The 17056-nt window shown below is 54.4% G+C and overlaps 4 protein-coding genes and 3 non-coding genes across 11 annotated transcripts; 4 read left to right on the forward strand and 3 right to left on the reverse strand.

The window, feature by feature from the left end:
- Window positions 1-1191: 1191 nt before the first annotated feature.
- Ndufb10 (NADH:ubiquinone oxidoreductase subunit B10) lies at window positions 1192-6506 on the forward strand. 2 transcript variants are annotated; one of them, XM_078024419.1, is made up of 5 exons: window positions 1192-1430; window positions 3021-3159; window positions 3331-3470; window positions 3554-6248; window positions 6403-6506. In XM_078024419.1, the coding sequence occupies exons 1-4, from the start codon at window positions 1283-1285 to the stop codon at window positions 3655-3657; spliced, it is 531 nt and encodes a 176-aa protein (XP_077880545.1). In that variant the 5' UTR covers window positions 1192-1282; the 3' UTR covers window positions 3658-6248; window positions 6403-6506. The 2 variants fall into 2 exon arrangements, with proteins under 2 accessions (XP_077880545.1, XP_005337871.1); XM_005337814.4 differs by having other exon boundaries at window positions 3554-6162.
- Rps2 (ribosomal protein S2) lies at window positions 3780-5691 on the reverse strand. Its single transcript, XM_021734953.3, has 7 exons — window positions 5515-5691; window positions 5346-5435; window positions 5012-5119; window positions 4605-4778; window positions 4364-4523; window positions 4045-4136; window positions 3780-3895 (listed from the first exon to the last, which is right to left on the reverse strand). Exons 1-7 carry the CDS (start codon window positions 5689-5691, stop codon window positions 3815-3817), a joined length of 882 nt encoding a protein of 293 aa, XP_021590628.1. The 3' UTR covers window positions 3780-3814.
- On the reverse strand, window positions 4198-4331 carry LOC120887708 (small nucleolar RNA SNORA64/SNORA10 family). The gene has a single exon (XR_005731043.1). It is a non-coding gene; the product is annotated as a small nucleolar RNA SNORA64/SNORA10 family (small nucleolar RNA).
- Window positions 4841-4974, reverse strand: LOC120887710 (small nucleolar RNA SNORA64/SNORA10 family). Its single transcript, XR_005731044.1, has one exon. It is a non-coding gene; the product is annotated as a small nucleolar RNA SNORA64/SNORA10 family (small nucleolar RNA).
- On the forward strand, window positions 6209-6334 carry LOC120887750 (small nucleolar RNA ACA64). The gene has a single exon (XR_005731079.1). It is a non-coding gene; the product is annotated as a small nucleolar RNA ACA64 (small nucleolar RNA).
- Window positions 6507-7766: 1260 nt separating the features above from the next.
- Rnf151 (ring finger protein 151) lies at window positions 7767-9502 on the forward strand (the record flags this gene model as incomplete). Its single annotated transcript, XM_040277064.2, has 3 exons — window positions 7767-7921; window positions 8205-8301; window positions 8981-9502. Coding segments are annotated over 3 exons (735 nt in total), but the record flags the coding sequence as incomplete, so codon positions are not given.
- A 1093-nt stretch (window positions 9503-10595) lies between these two features.
- On the forward strand, window positions 10596-16971 carry Tbl3 (transducin beta like 3). 4 transcript variants are annotated; one of them, XM_021734951.3, is made up of 22 exons: window positions 10600-10771; window positions 12467-12518; window positions 12603-12698; window positions 12784-12831; window positions 12930-13071; window positions 13160-13244; window positions 13327-13497; window positions 13596-13671; window positions 13758-13851; window positions 13934-14115; window positions 14206-14347; window positions 14436-14494; window positions 14583-14686; window positions 15119-15266; window positions 15353-15583; window positions 15655-15725; window positions 15806-15962; window positions 16038-16096; window positions 16237-16340; window positions 16435-16517; window positions 16604-16762; window positions 16838-16971. In XM_021734951.3, exons 1-22 carry the CDS (start codon window positions 10731-10733, stop codon window positions 16907-16909), a joined length of 2376 nt encoding a protein of 791 aa, XP_021590626.1. In that variant the 5' UTR covers window positions 10600-10730; the 3' UTR covers window positions 16910-16971. The 4 variants fall into 4 exon arrangements, 3 of the variants coding, with proteins under 3 accessions (XP_021590626.1, XP_013219525.1, XP_013219526.1); XM_013364071.4 differs by having other exon boundaries at window positions 10604-10771; window positions 16435-16506; XR_005730418.2 differs by lacking the exons at window positions 16604-16762; window positions 16838-16971 and having other exon boundaries at window positions 10596-10771; window positions 16206-16340; window positions 16435-16506.
- Window positions 16972-17056: the final 85 nt, after the last annotated feature.

The following is a 17056-nucleotide window of genomic DNA, read 5'->3' on the forward strand; positions in this document are numbered from 1 at the left end:
GGGAATTGAACCCAGGGGCACCTTATCCCTGAGCTATATCTCCAATTTTTTCTACTATTTATTATGAGATAGCATCTCACTAAATTGATGAGATTGGCCTAGAACTTGTGATCCCCCTGCCTCAATCTCCCAAGTTGCTGGAATTTCAGGTATGCACACCACCATGCCTGGCTATTGTTATAAAGTTCTTTAATCACAAAGTTCTCTAGGTGTAAGATGTCCCTAAGAGAATGTGAATTTTGCATCACTAGGTGCCAAAATTCTAGCATGCTACCAAAATACAGTCTTTGGGTTGGAATGTCTGTGTTTCTAAGAGTTCATAATCTGAAGATTTAACATTTCCAATTCTAGATTCTGTGGGTCCCTAGCTCCATGTCCCTGGCCACTGCCTCTGGACAGGAAATGACTAGCACCCTGCCTGGATAGCCAGCCAGGTGTGCACATTACATATAAGGCCATGGTGGCTCGGGTCAGTGGCTGCCACGGGGCACTACAGTGCTCAGAGCTGAGATGGAACCAGTTGCCATAGGCCAGAGTGCCCTGTGCCCATGATGGGAGCCCCAATCTCTATGGGTTGGGCTGGGGGACAACTCATTCCTCCTGCTCTGCCCCAGGGAGGTCCCCAAACTCGCTGTCACCAGTCCATTCTTGAGGGACAAAGACAGCAGAGCCCAGAGAAGGTTGTAGGGACTGGGCAATCCAGAAAAGATTCCTGGAGGATCAAGACTTTTTATTTTTTAATTTTATTTTTTAATTTTTTTTGAGAGTGAGAGAGGGGAGAGAGAGAGAGAATTTTTAATATTTATTTTTTAGTTATCGGCGGACACAACATCTTTGTTTGTATGTGGTGCTGAGGATCGAACCCGGGCCGCACGCATGCCAGGCGAGCGCGCTACCGCTTGAGCCACATCCCCAGCCCAAGACTTTTTATACTCTTTGTCGATTTCTTGACTTATTGTGTGTGTTCTACCAGTCGATGTTTTCCATAAAAGCCAGGTCGTGTTCACCTCGTTTAGCACCAAGTCTAGCCTGCAGTAGGTTCGCGAGGAATCATTTTTTTGAGTTTGTTGCTCTCTGCCTGCCTCGGATGCGATGGTTCCAGACCCCACGTGGGGGCGCCCGCGGCCAACCACAGCATGTGGTGCTCGCCCCGCGCAGGCGCAGTAGTCGCCCTTCGCGCAGGCGCAGCTTCATTCCACGGCGCCCTGCGCAGGCGTAGTTGCCCCAAGACCTCCGCAGGGTTATCCGTACCCGGCACTCAGCTAGCGGAGTCCTGTGCGCCATGCCCGACACCTGGGACAAGGACGTGTACCCCGACCCCCCGCGCCGCACGCCGGCGCCCTCCCCGCAAACCTCGCTGCCCAACCCCATCACCTACTTCACGAAGGCCTTCGACCTCCTGGTGGACCGGCCCGTGACCCTCGTGAGAGGTACAAGCTCGGGGTTCTGCCTGCTCGCGGGGACCCCGGTGCCCCACACCCGAGGTCCCCGAGCTCCGCCGCCTCCTTTGGCTTCCCCACTGCTTCGCGGACCATTCTCCGGGACCTCCCCCGCCCCCGCCCCCCGGGTCGCTCCACCTTTCCCCGGGACGCCACTCCCTTGGCTGCGCCCTGTGCCTTCTATACCAGGACCCCTCTTTGCTCTCCGCCTCCGCCGCTTGAGAGGCTCCCTTAGTGTCTGGTCTCCGTCATAAACCGGGGTGTGTGTGTGGGGATTCTTGCTCTCGCAATCAACTGAGTCCTTGGGCCTGTTATGTCCCAGGCCCTTGCAATGCAAGTGACAAATGGTTGTAGTGTAATGGCTGAAATGCCCAAATTCGCCATCTCTGGTCCTAATTAGAAAATGTTCCATGCAACTCTTTGTGGTCCTATTTGCCAGCCTTCTGGTCAGCAGCAAGCGCTTGCTCTGCCTTGTTACAATTAAGCAGCTCATTCGTTCATTCGTTCAACCTTAAGACATTTGAGGTACATAGCATACTCAAGTGGGTTTTTTTTTTTCTTTTTTTCCTATATTACGGTCTTCCAAGTTCTGGGGATTACTGGTTTGGGGGTTATGTGTTTATTTGGCACTGGGGATTTAACCCAGGGGCATTTTACCACTGAGCCACATTTCCAGCCCCTGTTTTGAGACAGTCTTGCTAACTTGCATGGGGCCTCGCTGAGTTGATGAGGCTGGTTTTGAACTTGTGATCCCACTGCCTCCGCCTCCCAAGTCCCTGAGATTACAGGTTTGCACCACCACTCCCAGCAGGTTATTTATTTAATTTTAAATTATATATATACATATTTTTTTAGTTGAAGTTGGATAACTATAATTTTTATGTGGTGCTGAGGATCGAACCCAGGGCCTTGCACCTGCTAGGCAAGTGCTCTAGGCTGAGCCACAACCCCAGCCCCAGGTTATTTGTTTTTAAGGCAAAGAAGTCTTGCTACATTGCCCAGCCTGGCCCTGAACTCCAGGACCCAAGCAATCCTCCCGTCTCAGCCTACCAAGTCACTGGGTCTGGTATTCTTTGATTAGGGAGTGTAGTATAGCAGATGAGTCAGGTCCCTCTTTCTTTCTTAGAAGTGGTTTTGGGGACTCAAGGACTGAACCCAGGGGCCCTTAACCACTGAGCTGCATAAGCACCTGGTGTTTTTTATTCTTGGATGCATGAACTCTTTAGTCCTGCTGGTTAAAGCTACCAGTGTAAACTTTAGGCCTGGAGGTCATTGCAGGAGTTCTGTTGGTGCCTCTTGCCTAAAGCGGGGTTCCTGGGCTGTGGGAGAGGTGGACTTGTAGAACTGGGTTCTGAATCCTGCCTTGCTCAGTCTCATTGGTGAAGACAAAGGGTTGTTCTGGTCACAACCTGTGATGATGCAACCGGAGATATCACCACTTGTAGCCTAGTCCTTTACAGACTGTGCTGTCCCATACCTTCAGAGTCCAGTTTGCTGTTTCTGTAAAAGCTTCTAACATTTAGGAAATACCTCCACCCATCTATCTAAACTGACATGTAAATTATCTGGTTTCCTTTCTAGAGTTTATAGAGCAGCAGCATGCCAAGAACAGGTATTATTACTACCACCGGCAATACCGCCGAGTGCCAGACATCACAGAGTGCAAGGAGAAGGATATCCTGTGCATTTTTGAGGCAGAAATGCAATGGAGAAGGGACTAGTAAGTGTATAGCAGGGAATGTTGAGAAAGTATGAGACCACTTCCTACTGTCCCATTATTTCCTGGGGATTCCTTGGGATGGCCTCATCCAGTGGGTATATCTCTTGGGGTTGGCTCAGATTTTGAAGACAAGGCTTTCACTCAATCCTTTGGGTACTTGCTCCTTTTTAGCAAAGTTGATCAAGAAATTGTCAACATCATCCAGGAGAGGCTTAAGGCCTGTCAGCAGAGGGAAGGAGAGAGCTACAAGCAGAACTGTGCCATGGAACTGGAACAGTTTGCCCAGGTGGCCAAGGCCTACCAGGACCGCTGTAAGTTGAGCCCTGCCCACCCTTTTTTGCCTGTTTTTTCTTACCCAACTTATTAGCCAATCCATCCACCATCTCCTTCTCAGATCATGACCTGGGAGCCCATTATTCTGCCAGAAAGTGCCTGGCAAAGCAGAAGCAGAGAATGTTGGCAGAGAGAAAAGCTGCTAAGGAGGCTGCTGCTGCCTGAGGCCTCTTAACCAACCTGCTGCATTGCTGAAATAAAGTGATTTAACTCTACTTCTGGTGGTGTCATTAGCCCCTTCGAAATTCCAGCTACCAGTTTATATGGAAGACAGAATCATTTACTAATGGGTTTCATTCACTTTATTATTTTTGTAAAAACCCTATGTTGTAGCCACAGCTGGAGCCTGGGTCCTCTGTACAGAGACTCTGGTATGGGTTTTCACAAGATGGTCAGTGAATTCCTACAAAGAAAAATCAACAGTTATGTAGTGGGAACACCATTCCCCTACAAAATTAAGGCTTTTCTGTCCCCCCGCCCCAAAAAAAACCTGTTGATAAGGTAGGCCATGATGTAAGAACAGTAAAATCTCACTAGCTAGACCAGAAATACCTGATAAGGAGACTTGGTGAACACAGTCTCTTTCCAGAGATCAGGGGTCAAATAGCTGTATGTCTTGGAGATGGCATCAAAGGTGGCCTTGGCTTCAAAACAAACAGAAGAGGGTTAGTGGCTAATAGCAGAGAAGCCCTCCACCCCTACAGAAGCTGTTGCACTCCTAGGAACAGAGAGGCCACTTAGGGGCAGATCTGCCGTGCATTAGGAGGGCCTTCCTCTCTCTCCCTTAAAATACGCCAAGCACACACTGCACCTGTGTGATTCAGCGGAGCTGAGAGAGGGTTCACTGGTGATTCCTTTAGGGACCACCTACCAAAATTGCCCAAGGTGGCAGTGCAGCCCCTGGCAGAAGTGTAGCAATCATCAATACCAGCCATCATCAGTAGCTTCTTGGGTACAGGAGCTGAGACGATGCCAGTACCTCTGGGGGCAGGGATGAGCCGTACTAGCACAGAACCACAACGTCCTGTCACCTAAGAAAAGCAAAATCACATAACAGGACCAGAGGGAAAATATGCTCCACCCCAGGCCCATCAATAACCATCACAGCTTACCTTGCAAGGGACAGTGTGAGGCTTGCCAATCTTGTTCCCCCAATAGCCTCTCCGCACAGGAACGATGGAGAGCTTGGCCAGGATGATGGCCCCTCGGATAGCAGTTGCTACCTCCTTGGAGCATTTTACTCCCAGTCCAACGTGACCGTTGTAGTCCCCAATAGCTACAAATGCCTGGGAAAAAACTATGTTAGGCGGCTGGTGATCCTCCACAACATTCATACACACTACCTAGTTCCTGTTGTGCCTCTCAAGAAAGAAAAGGCTACTATGAGGCCAATCCAAGGTCCAGAGGGGCTCTTTCCTCTCTCTCCCCTGTACGAAAGTCACACAGGCAAAACTTAGTGTGACCATGCAGAGTGGGGAGAGTTTTGCCCAACCAGCCAAGTGCACGACAACCCTAATACCTTGAATCTGGTCCGCTGGCCAGCACGAGTCTGTTTCTGTACAGGCATGATCTTCAAAACCTCATCCTTGAGTGATGCCCCCAAGAAAAAGTCAATGATCTCAGACTCCTACAACAAAAGAACCAGTGTGCAAAAGTTAAGTGTTTAGCCCTTGATTCACCTAGATTCCAGGTCCGAGGTGGCATTCTTTTCTATAAAACCGAAGCCACCTCAACTCTGGCGATAACCCATGTCAAAGGTGGACACCCACACAAGCGCAACCACAGGCTCAAAGTGCAACTCTCCCAGCCCCTACCAAATTAAGCTCCGGGAGGCTGGTCGTTCAGCGCAATACCTTGATGGGCAAAGAGAAGAGATAGATCTCCTCCAGGGACTTGATCTTCATGTCCTTGACCAGGCGGCCCAGCTTGGTCACCGGGATCCACTGCGGGGAAGGTGCCAGTCAACAGGGATACCTTCTCGGCGCCGTCCCCAAACGCGCCCCGCCCGGCGCCCGGGCCTACCTCCTTGTCTTCGGCCTTGCCTCCACGAGCCCCGCGGCCACGGCCCCGGCCCCGTCCACGGCCTCGACCGCGGCCTCGGAGACCGCTGCCGAAGCCTCCGCGGAAGCCGCCCCGGCCACCCATTCCGGGGCCCCCGGGACCTCCGGGACCTCCCGCTGCACCGGCGTCATCCGCCATTTGCTGCACCGAGAAACAAGAACCAGCCAATTAGCGGGGAGCTGCCTCTGTAGCGGCGTGGGAAATCCAGACACGGTGCATCGCGTCTGAAGATGCGATCGTGCGGGCTGGCCCCGGCCATCCGATGTCCGCGGATCGCCACGGCACGCGCCCCGTCCCGCCACAGATAATAAAACTACTCACGTGTTTTTCCAGGGAAGAAGAAAGAACCCGTCTCGGAAGGAGCTTTTATAGCAGGCCAAAAACCGCGAGATCTCGGGAGCCTCGCCCCGAGTGGCCCTAGCACCGCGAGGCGGCTACGATTGGCTCCGCGGCGCCCCGCCCTCGCCGCACTTTGCGTGCGCCTGCGCATCGGCTCTTGCCACGGCCCGGGCCTGCGCGGCGGGCGGCTGGGCGGACCCATATAAATGCACGCGCCTCGGTCCCGCGGCCTTTCGCGGATCCTGGGACCGTGTGCTTTCCTTATCTTTGGTAGGTCCGATTTGCTAGCCTGTCGGCAGGTGGCCGAGAGACCGGCGTTGGTTGAAAATCACCCTCGGCGCTGGCGGTGGCCGTGGGTGAGATTCGGCGCCCAGAGCCTCCAGGGGCCTCAGCTCGCCGCCCACTACCAGTGTGGGAAGGCGAAACCCAGGCCCCGACATCCCCGCTGCGGCTACTCGCGCGGTTATATCCCTGGCCAATCATCCCTGACCCCATCTTCTCTCTCCGCAGGACACGGATCTCCCAGAGAACTTGAGGCCGACGCCGCCAGGACCTTGGGGGGTCGTGGCAGAGATCGGTGGTCCCAGCGTTTCAAATAAAGCTGTTTAACTCGGGATGTGTGGACGTTCTTGGGGTCTCCTACCTGCCGGAAAATCGAGCCCTAGTAGTGCGTTTCTTCCTGGGCTAGCCAAATTGCTTTCGGATACCACAAATGTAGGGCTTAGGCACGTGTCTTAAGTGTCAGCCAGATTGGGACCCTGGTCTGTCTGCCTGTGTAGTGGAGTGAATTTATCAATCCTCAACAGTGGTGCTCAACCTACATGAGCATGTATCTCTAGGTCTTTTCTCAGGTCTGCACAGATGATAAACACTGGAAGGGAGCTAGCTGGTTGCCGGTGATATAGTTCTCTCTGCTATGGAGAACCAATTGATCAACATCTGAAGACCCTAAGCTTTTGGAGTTCTCAGTGCCTGGGCAGCACCATCTGAGAAAGGTGCAGCTGTCCCTGTGATCCTACTGACCTTGGGGAAACAACTCTTAAGAGTCTAGGTTCTCTGTGCAAACCTGCTCTGGGACCAGATGTCAACCTTGACCAACATAGAGGGTCAGTGCCCACACCTGAGTTGGGGCTGCCCTAGTGTTTACATTCACTTTGGGCAGTACAGGGCTACTTGCTTTCCCAGCAGGCCCTGGACCAGAGTTGTTTTTTTTTTAAATATGTTTAGTTGTAGATGGACACAGTACCTTTATCTTTTTTTTATTATTATTATTATTGGTTGTTCACAACATTACAAAGCTCTTGACATATTTCATACATTAGATTAAAGTGGGTTATGAACTCACAGTTTTTACCCCAGTACCTTTATTTTACTTATTTATAATATGGTGCTGAGACACAGTGCCTCACATGCTAGGTAAGAGCTCTACCACTGAGCCACAGCCTCAGCTCTAGACCAGAGTTTTGATTGGCCTGAGCTGAACAATGCCACTGTGATGTCGGCCCACACCTGCTGTGAAATGGAGGCTCCCGAGCCCCAGGCATCAGTGGAGCTGCCGTCCAGATACAGATCATGGTAAGCCTAAGGCCCTCATTTTTCCAGCCCTAAGATTTATGCCAAGCTATCAGGGATTGACCCGATTCCTCAATCAGAAATGCTTGGCAGTGGGTTACAGCCCCTACAAGGAATGAGGAAACCTCTGGGTCAAACAGCCATCTCTGCTAGGGATTGGTGGTCCTGGGGAAACCTTGACCCTCATGGCTGTCTTCTACATGAAGAGAGTTCTCATGTGGCCTACCTCCCCACCCAAACACTTGGGTATGTGGAGTTGGGGGCCAGAAACTGGTGCCTGCCAGGCTCTGATACTGGTCTGACCTTTGCAGAGTGGCGGGTATGATCTCAACCTCTTTGCCAGCCCTCCCGACTGCAACTTCCTGTGCTCCGTCTGCCATGGGGTTCTCAAGAGGCCAGTAAGGTTGCCATGTAGCCACATCTTCTGCAAAAAGTGCATCCTCCGGTGGCTAGCCAGGTGCCACTGGGAACCCAAGGGACTGGGAGGGCAGGTGTGAAGCCACTCCTGTGGTCCAGAGCCCAGACTTTCCTAAGTCTGCTGAACACTGGGTTCCAATAGCCACAAGATGCTAAATGTGTGGGTCTTCTAACCCTGTAGTGTTAACAGGTCCCAGCCTTGGGGACCCCCTTATACCTCCTCCAGCAAGAGAGACCATTTGGGTCACCCCTTGAAGATCTGTCCCTACGGTCATGTCACTCTGCTTCCTTCTCACCTCACACACACACTTGCCTCCTTCCAGACAAAACACCTGTCCATGCTGCAGGAAAGAGGTGAAAAGGAAAAAGATGGTCCATGTGAATAAACTCCGGAAAACCATTGGCCGCCTAGAAGTCAAGGTAGCTCAAAGTACCGACTCCCATCACCCTTGGGTGGGGCAAAGCCAGGGCCAAGCATGCCATCTTCAAAGAAAACCAAGTACAGCCCAGGCATCAGCAGACTTGGCTAAGTTTGAGTCATATACTACTTACCTGTGTGACCTTGGGCAATTTACTTAACTTTTCTGAGCCCTTGGGGCCTCAACTATAAAATGGGGATTCTAGAGAATTTTCAGTGAAGTGCCAGGTGTATGGGCTTTAGTCTCCAACCCCTGATTTTACAGATGAGGAAACCAAGGTTAAAAAAAAAAAAAATGCCCCGGGTTGGGAATGTAGCTCAGTATTAGAGTGCTTCCTCAGCATACGCAAAGCCTGGGTTCAAACCCCAGCACCACTACCATCCACACAAAACAAAAAGTGTGGCAAACATACCAGACTAACCCAGCTATACACCTCCGTGTTCAAGACTCGGGCCTATGGCCCCTCCTCTAAGCACAGAAGTTCTTCCCACCTACCCATCTGTTCTGGAAGCAGAAAAGCTTGGGAGGTTCCTAGTCTCCTGGTTCTTGGTCAATGGTCAGATACGGAATGGGAGGAGAGGGTGGGGGCCAGGGAAGAGCCAGCTGGCAAATTTCCAGCCTGGCCTGGTCTGGCAGGGCCCAGCTAGGTTCGCTCACATGGAGGTCTTTCACACCCCCAGTGCAAGAACGCTGAGGCTGGCTGTTTGGTGACATGCCCCCTGGCCCATCGCAAGGGACATCAGGACTCATGCCCCTTTGAGCTGATGGCCTGCCCCAACGAGGGCTGCTCTGCGCGAGTGCCACGTGGGGACCTGGCTGAGCACCAGCAGCACTGCCAGCAAGGTGGTGAGCAGCTTTGCCTCTTGGGCTGCGGGGCCACCCTGGGCCCAGCTGAACGTGCACGCCACAACTGCTACCGAGAACTACGCGAGGCCTGGAGCGAGCGCCAGGAGCGCAGCCGGACTCTGCTGCTAAGTCTGCTGCGGCGTGTGCGCCGGGTGCACCGCACCACCAACCTCATCCGCCGGCAACTGGCCCAGCTAGGCAACTTCCTGGAGGAGGATGACGCCCTGCTCCTGGGCACTGTGCAGGAGACTGAGGCCACCCCAGTGGGCAGTACTGACGCTGAGGTGTGGGGGTCACAGGGCCAGCGTGCCTTGTAAATACAAGGGCAAATAAATGCTGAGCCCAAGCCGGGCCTATCTCACCGCCTCTGGGCCTGCTAGCCTCATACCCTGTGCCCATTCCCCAGGCCCCCTTGCTCTTCATTTGGCTATTTCTTTTCTCTCAATGTCTCTTCTCCCAATCTCAACTCCAGTTGCTTCCTATCAATTTGTTTTACCAGTTTTGTAGCCTGTAGCATGAATGGCTCAAAATCGTTAACTCAGTAAAAGCCAGTTCTCAGTAGCTCAGGAGGACCTGCACCCTCTCTGCACTCCTGTCCTTTAAGAATATCCTCTGGGGTTGGAGATATAATATAGCTCAGTGAACTAGCGCCGGTAGGCCCTGGATTCAATCCCTAGTACCACAGTCTCCTGTGCAATGGCTCCCTTAGCCACACTGACCTCTGCACCCCTAAGCAGTGGCTGTCCCTCTGTCCGAAACACGATCTCCAAAAAAACTACTTTACTTCAATTGCTCTGGTGCCCCCTTCTCAATGAAGCCTTCTGCACTGCCCCCATTTAAAACTGCACTTCTGCCCTCTGCCTAATCCCTTGCTAACCTACATTTGCAAAACCTTAGCCTTTAAACTAGTGTAATTATCCCCTTCTTCCCAGACCAGCCCTTGCCCCCACTTCTGCCCACTGGAGAGCAACTCCAGGGCAGGAAATTTTTCTTCCTGGGGTCTCCAAGGGCCTAAGGCAGTGTTTTGCATACAGAAGGTACTCAATAGAATGTCTCTGGAATTACCCAATTGGATTGAGTCCACCGTGCAGAAACTGGCTCTTGGCTCTGGCTCTATCCAAGAAAGGGGGAGGAAACACTTTCAAATGCCTGCCCCACTCGCTAAGTTGCTCAGGCTGGTCTCCAACTTGCGATCCTCCTGCCTCTGCCTCTGCCTGAGTCGCTGAGATTACAAGCATGTGCCACAGCGCCCAGCCATGGAAGTTTCTTAGTCCTCAATACCAAAAAATAAACTTCCATAAATAAGTAACGTCACGGGCAACCGGAGCACACTACCTATTTCCTTTGCCGGGGCTGCGCCCCTCCACACCCCACCCTTTAGACCGGAAATTCGCCGGCTTCCGTTTCCGGACGCAGCAGCAGCAGCTACTGCCCACTGCAAAGATGGCATCTGGTGCGCTGTGCTGATGGCGTCACAGAAGTCGCAGACGGTGACACCATCAGCAGCGCGACGGGAGTGAGGAGTGGCGCGCCGGTCTCCCTCACGCGGCGGCGGCGGGTCCTGGCGGCAGGGACGGCGGCGACATGGCTGAGGCCGCGTCCGGAGTGAGCCGCTTCAAGGCGAAGTAAGCCCAGCGCGGGAGACGGGTTCGCTGCAGGAAGCGTCCGCGGCGGGCCGAGCGCGCGTTCGGGTCGGAGAGGCACCCTGCCTGTGGAGTCGCGGGCCAGGCTGCGGTGGTAGCAGGACGGTCGGCACCGCCTGCCATGGGGAAGGGCGGCAGACCCGGCGCAGCGAGCGTCGGGTATCTAAAGAGGAGCCAGTTTCAGGGGCGTGGAGTGGGGACGAGGCGCCCCGCGGGGAAGGGGCGAGCTGAGCGTCTGTCGGCACAGGGCCGGGTGGTCAAGGGAGACGGGAACCACCTGTGATCCGGCTTCTCCCCGGAGCCGGAAGACAGGAGGTGGGTCCCTGAGTCCGGTTTTCATTCAGTTCCCCAGCTTGTGCTGCACAGCGACAGCTAGAGCTCAGTGCCTGTGACACACAGCTTCGTGGCACAGATCATTTCCATCCGTGCCTCAGGGGTTTGAGTTGTGACAAGCACCAGCAAAGGAAAGGCTGTGCTGGCAGCACTTCTGTTGGGGGATATCTGGGTTCAGAGAATAGGATTGGTTCCATCTTGTCAAGCTGGCTTCCCAGAAGGGAATTTAGCTGCGTGTTGGAATTTGGGGGGACCCTGGTCATATGCAAGAAGCAGAGGACCTGTCCCAAGGGCTGGGCCAGGAGAATGAGGCAGCAGTGTGGACTGTGAGAGGAAAAGTTTGCAGGAGCAAGGTTTGGAAACATGTAAAGAAAAAGAAGGTTTTAAGTAGGGCTGTGACATAATCGGTTGTTCTAAAAAAAATAACTGGTATCACCAGACACAGTGGTAGACTTGGAAGGCTGAGACAGGAGGATTGGAAGTTTGAGGCCAGCTTCAGCAACTTATCAAGGTTCTGAGCAACTTAATGACACCCTGTCTCAAAAATAAAAAGTGGTGGACTCTGGGTTCAATCCCCAATACCAAAAATGATGATGATGATGATGATGATGATGATAACAACAATAACTGGCATCAGGGCATGGTGCCATCAATTCAGGAGGCTGAAGCAGGAGGATCACAAGTAACTCAGGGAGACCCTGTCTCAATAAAAAGGGCTGGGGATGTAGCTTAGTGGTAGAGTGCCCCTGGGATCAGCTCTCCCAGTGCTACAGGGATGGGAGAATAACTGGCAGCATGATTGAGAGAGTAGGTAAGGTGCCCAGAAAAGAGACTGGAACTGCTATCCAGGGGAGACTGCAATACCCTGGACCAGGGTGGAGGCCATAGAGAGGGAGGAGGCCGTAGAGAAGGAAAGAAGAAGACAGCGTGAGCGAGGTCACAGAAGTGATACCTGCCTGGAGAGTGAGATCAGGTGAGGCTGGGCCTACAGAAGGGATCCAGGATGGAGAAGGGGTGTGCTGAACTTCAGGAGTTAAGACTGGAGAGATGGCACCCTAGGTCCTACAACCTGCAGGGGACCTCCAAGGCCCCTACTTAGGAGACTGGGCTGCCTGGCTGCATTCACCTGAGTCAGGCTCACCTCTCCATGCTGCAGGACCCCACATGGATCACTAATCAGTGCTGGGTCTCAACCTGTCTGTAATACAGGGGTAGGAACACCCACCCACAGAAAGATGCCCAGGAGTTCCACAAGGGAAGGGGTTTGGGACAGCACCCAGCACAGGGCTAGGCACTGGGGGCTAAGGGGGTGGCAGTTCTTTACTCACCTGGTTCTCTTTTTAGCTATGCTATTGAGCGCAAGATGGAACCTTTCTACAAGGGCGGGAAAGTACAGGTACCAGCTCCAGGGACAGGTGGGGTGGTGGATGGGGCAGGCAGCAGGTGCCCAGCATTGCCTTGATTGAGACCCTGTGTCCAGCTGGACCAGCCTGGCCGGCACCTCTTCTGCGTCTGTGGTACCAGAGTCAACATCCTGGATGTGGCCTCAGGGGCTGTACTGAGGAGCCTGGAGCAGGTAAGGGCAGGTAAACAGGTGGGAGGGGGAGGTAGGAGGGGCAGCCCTTTCTCATGGTGCTGTGTGCTCTCGTGCTTTCCCTCAGGAGGACCAAGAAGACATCACTGCCTTTGACCTCAGCCCGGATGATGAGGTACGTGGGGCAGGGGTGGGAAGTGAGCTCTGTGGCCTCCCTCCCACATTGCATGTGGACAGAAAGCTCACCTGCCAGCTGAACTGCACATTCCCCAGGTGCTAGTGACAGCCAGCCGGGCACTGTTGCTGGCTCAGTGGGCCTGGCGAGAGGGCAGCATTACCCGCCTATGGAAGGCAGTACACACTGCTCCTGTGGCAACCATGGCCTTTGATCCCACCTCCACACTGCTAGCCACAGGTAGGGCCTCAGCTGGGCAGGTGGGCCGGAGGGCGCAGGGCAGAGGCTTTGGACACACCAGTTTCCCTTACTTCAAATGTTCCTGCAGGTGGTTGCGATGGGGCTGTGCGGGTCTGGGATGTTGTACGGCACTATGGGACACACCACCTTCGGGGCTCTCCTGGAGTTGTGCAGTGAGTTGGGGCAGTGCAGAGTGGGTGGACAGAGGCACCACCTTTGGGCAGCACAGCTCACCCATCCCCCACCTGCCTGCAGTTTGGTGGCCTTCCACCCGGATCCCACTCGCCTGCTGCTCTTCTCCTCAGCCGCAGACGCTGCCATCCGCGTGTGGTCACTGCAGGACCGCTCGTGCCTGGCTGTGCTAACTGCCCACTACAGTGCTGTCACCTCACTGACCTTTAGTGCTGATGGCCATACCATGCTCAGGTCAGTGGCAGACCATGCAAGCCCTGGGAGGAAGTGAGGGCTCAAGACAGTGGGAACTGAGAATGGACTCTGGAACTAAAGGGGCTTTCTCTCCACAGCTCTGGACGTGACAAGATCTGCATTCTCTGGGACCTTCACAGCTACCAGGCCACAAGGACTGTGCCAGTGTTTGAGGTGGGGGCACCTGTAGAGAGGGCCAGTGAGTTGGACAGGGGATTGATGGGGGAATGGCAGCAGTCTTTGACCCAGCTCATCCCTAGAGTGTGGAGGCTGCTGTGCTGTTGCCTGAGGAGCCAGTTCCTACACTGGGTATGAAGAATTCAGGCCTGCATTTCCTGACTGCTGGTGACCAAGGTGTGTGGGGCTGGCCACAGGCTGACCACAAGAGCTAGGGGAGACCTGCAAGACTGATAGGAGCCCCTCTCCCACTGCACAGGCAAACTGCGCGTGTGGGAGGCAGCTTCTGGGCAGTGTGTATACACCCAACCACAGCTGCCAGGCCCTGGGCAGGAACTGACCCACTGTGCCCTGGCCCGCACTGCTGGCCTACTCCTCAGTGTCACTGCCGACCACAACCTACTACTGTATGAGGCACAGTCCCTGCAGCTGCAGAAGCAGGTGAGTGCCTGTCCCTGGAGCCCAGGGCTGGAGACACCAAGCAGCTCTCCACTCCACACAAGTCCCAGCTTACGTTCTTGCCTCCCACAGTTTGCTGGCTACAGCGAGGAGGTATTGGATGTCCGGTTCCTTGGGCCCAAGGACTCCCACATTGTTGTGGCTTCCAATAGCCCTTGCCTAAAAGTATTTGAGCTGCAGACATCAGCCTGCCAGATCCTCCATGGCCACACAGGCAAGTGGAGCTCATGATACTGGGTTTGAAGGCCTCCTTACTCTACTGCGTTTTTGCCATACTGACTTCTGACCACTCTTCCCACTAGACATTGTCCTGGCCCTGGATGTTTTCCGGAAGGGGTGGCTCTTTGCCAGCTGTGCCAAGGTAAGGCCTCCTGAAATGTGGAGGTGCAGGGGAAGCCAAAGCAATAGGACTACAGCCCAGCTTCTTTCCTCAACTCTTCCCATCCCAGGATCAAAGTGTCCGAGTCTGGAGGATGAACAAAGCTGGCCAGGTGGCCTGTGTGGCCCAGGGTTCTGGGCACACACACAGTGTGGGCACCATCTGCTGCTCCAGGTAGTGGGACAGGGCTGGATCCAGGAATATTAGAGGAGATGGAGGCTCAGGCCTACTAATGGGGTTCCATTTCAGGGAGGGGAAGGTGGTGGCTTTGACCTTACTCTGAGATTCTAGGCCAGAAGTGGAATAGAGATCAGGTCCAGAGAACCCCGGGTTGTTATGGGCAGGGAATCCTCAGAAGTAGTCTTGGGACAAAGTGGACCAAGGAGGGAGTGAGTGGAGAATGAATGAACGAGGTTCAGGTGGAGAAAGGGATCCAACATTTAAGACTGGGGTCCATTTGCAAGGGGAGGACTAGAGGTATTTGGGGCAATGCCCTGGGACCACCTCTGCTCTGGGCCTTGGTGTGGCAGGCCAGACCTGTGTGGTGTGCTGGCAGACAGTGCTGTCCAGCCTTAGGTATCTCTCCTCTCCCCGGCTGGGCTCTAGGCTAAAGGAATCCTTCCTAGTGACAGGCAGCCAGGACTGTACGGTGAAGTTGTGGCCCCTCCCAGAAGCTCTGCTATCCAAGAGCACTGCCCCAGATGGTAGCTCCATTGTCCTACAGGCCCAGGCCACCCAGCGCTGCCATGACAAGGTGACCACATTGGACCCTGGGTGGAGACATGGTTGAACTCTTGCTATGGTAGGGGTCTGAGCTGCTGCCACCTGCTCTCTCACCAGGACATCAACAGTGTGGCTGTCGCCCCTAATGACAAGCTGCTGGCCACAGGCTCTCAGGACCGCACAGCCAAGCTATGGGCTCTGCCACAGTGCCACCTTCTGGGTGTTTTCTCTGGCCACCGGCGTGGCCTCTGGTGTGTTCAGTTCTCACCCATGGACCAGGTGCTGGCCACAGCCTCGGCTGATGGTACCATCAAGCTCTGGGCATTGCAGGATTTTAGCTGTCTCAAGGTAAGTAGCGTCCCCTGGCCTGGACCCTCCCATCTGTTGCAACCTCACATCCTCCCCACACCTCCCCACAGACATTTGAGGGGCATGATGCTTCAGTACTGAAGGTAGCCTTTGTGAGCCGTGGCACACAGCTGCTGTCTAGGTGAGACACTGGGCACAGGTGGGGTGGGGCAGGGTGGTAGGCAGGCCCCTACACTCAGCCCTTCCCAATCCCAAACCCAGTGGTTCTGACGGGCTTGTGAAGCTTTGGACCATCAAGAATAATGAGTGTGTGCGGACACTGGATGCCCATGAAGATAAGGTCTGGGGGTTGCACTGCAGCCAGCTGGATGACCGCGCCGTTACTGGGGCCAGCGACTCCTGTGTCATTCTGTGGAAGGTTGTGGGCCATCTTGGGGGCTTGGGTGGGCTGCGGGCCATCTTGGTGGCTTGTCTGACCCTCATCTGATCCCAGGATGTGACTGAGGCAGAACAGGCGGAGGAGCAAGCCAAGCGGGAGGAACACTTGGTTAAGTAAGTGGGAACCCAGTCCCAGCACCCCTGCTCTGTGGCACAGGGAAACAGGCTAGGTGGATTCACTCCAGTGGGAACTCAGGCCGATGCTTATTGACTCCACCTTCAGCCCCAGCCCCTGTCCTTCCCTCCACCACCAGGCAGCAAGAGCTGGACAACCTGCTCCATGAGAAGCGGTATCTGCGGGCTCTAGGCCTGGCCATCTCCCTGGATCGGCCCCATACTGTGCTAACTGTTATCCAGGGTCAGTACCTGCTGCTCCAAGGGCAGGGGGCGGGAAATGAGACTCCAATGACTATTGATTCCCTTTCTGGAACTTGAGTGTCCTCCTCCCATAGCCATCCGCAGAGACCCTGAGGCCTGTGAGAAGTTGGAAGCCACCATGCTGAGATTGAGGCGAGACCAGAAAGGTCCTGAGCAGGCAGGAAAGGGCCAGTTGGGGGTGGAGGAGCAGGGCAGGGTGGAATGGCTTAGGAGTCAGAGTGTGACTGTCCCTGATGCCCACAGAGGCCCTGCTGCGCTTCTGTGTCACCTGGAACACCAACTCCCGGCACTGCCATGAAGCCCAGGCTGTGTTGGGTGTGCTACTGCAACACGAACCCCCTGAAGAGCTGCTGGCCTACCAGGGCGTGCGTGCTGCACTGGAGGCCCTACTGCCCTACACTGGTATGTGGGCATGGCCAGGGCCAGGGGCGGTCTTGTGGATGCCTGGACCTTCTGATCTCCTTCTGTCCTCCCCAGAACGGCACTTTCAGAGGCTTAGCCGGACTCTGCAGGCAGCCACCTTCTTGGACTTCCTATGGCACAACATGAAGCTATCCCCTCTCTCTACTACCCCCACAGCCCTCTGAGACACATAAAGGTGTACTTTTCTATCTTGCGTGTGGATCTGAGTTGTCATTTCCAAGGTCCCTGGTTTCAACCTTGACTAACCAGGGATGCATGGTCTCAACCCATGAG

The sequence above is a fragment of the Ictidomys tridecemlineatus genome, chromosome 10 (genome assembly GCF_052094955.1).
Source record: "Ictidomys tridecemlineatus isolate mIctTri1 chromosome 10, mIctTri1.hap1, whole genome shotgun sequence".
NCBI classification, from domain to species: domain Eukaryota; kingdom Metazoa; phylum Chordata; class Mammalia; order Rodentia; family Sciuridae; genus Ictidomys; species Ictidomys tridecemlineatus.

Coding starts and splice junctions, on each gene's coding strand:
- Ndufb10 (XM_078024419.1), top strand. CDS start 1,283: ATGCCCGACACCTGGGACAAGGACGTGTACCCCGACCCCCCGCGCCGC. Junction 1,431..3,020: donor GCCCGTGACCCTCGTGAGAG/GTACAAGCTCGG, acceptor TTTCCTTTCTAG/AGTTTATAGAGCAGCAGCAT. Junction 3,471..3,553: donor CAAGGCCTACCAGGACCGCT/GTAAGTTGAGCC, acceptor TCTCCTTCTCAG/ATCATGACCTGGGAGCCCAT.
- Rps2 (XM_021734953.3), bottom strand. CDS start 5,691: ATGGCGGATGACGCCGGTGCAGCGGGAGGTCCCGGAGGTCCCGGGGGC. Junction 5,120..5,345: donor TCTTCTCTTTGCCCATCAAG/GTATTGCGCTGA, acceptor CTTTTGTTGTAG/GAGTCTGAGATCATTGACTT. Junction 4,779..5,011: donor GCCAGCGGACCAGATTCAAG/GTATTAGGGTTG, acceptor GTTTTTTCCCAG/GCATTTGTAGCTATTGGGGA.
- Tbl3 (XM_013364071.4), top strand. CDS start 10,731: ATGGCTGAGGCCGCGTCCGGAGTGAGCCGCTTCAAGGCGAA. Junction 12,699..12,783: donor TACTGAGGAGCCTGGAGCAG/GTAAGGGCAGGT, acceptor GCTTTCCCTCAG/GAGGACCAAGAAGACATCAC. Junction 16,097..16,236: donor CGGGAGGAACACTTGGTTAA/GTAAGTGGGAAC, acceptor CTCCACCACCAG/GCAGCAAGAGCTGGACAACC.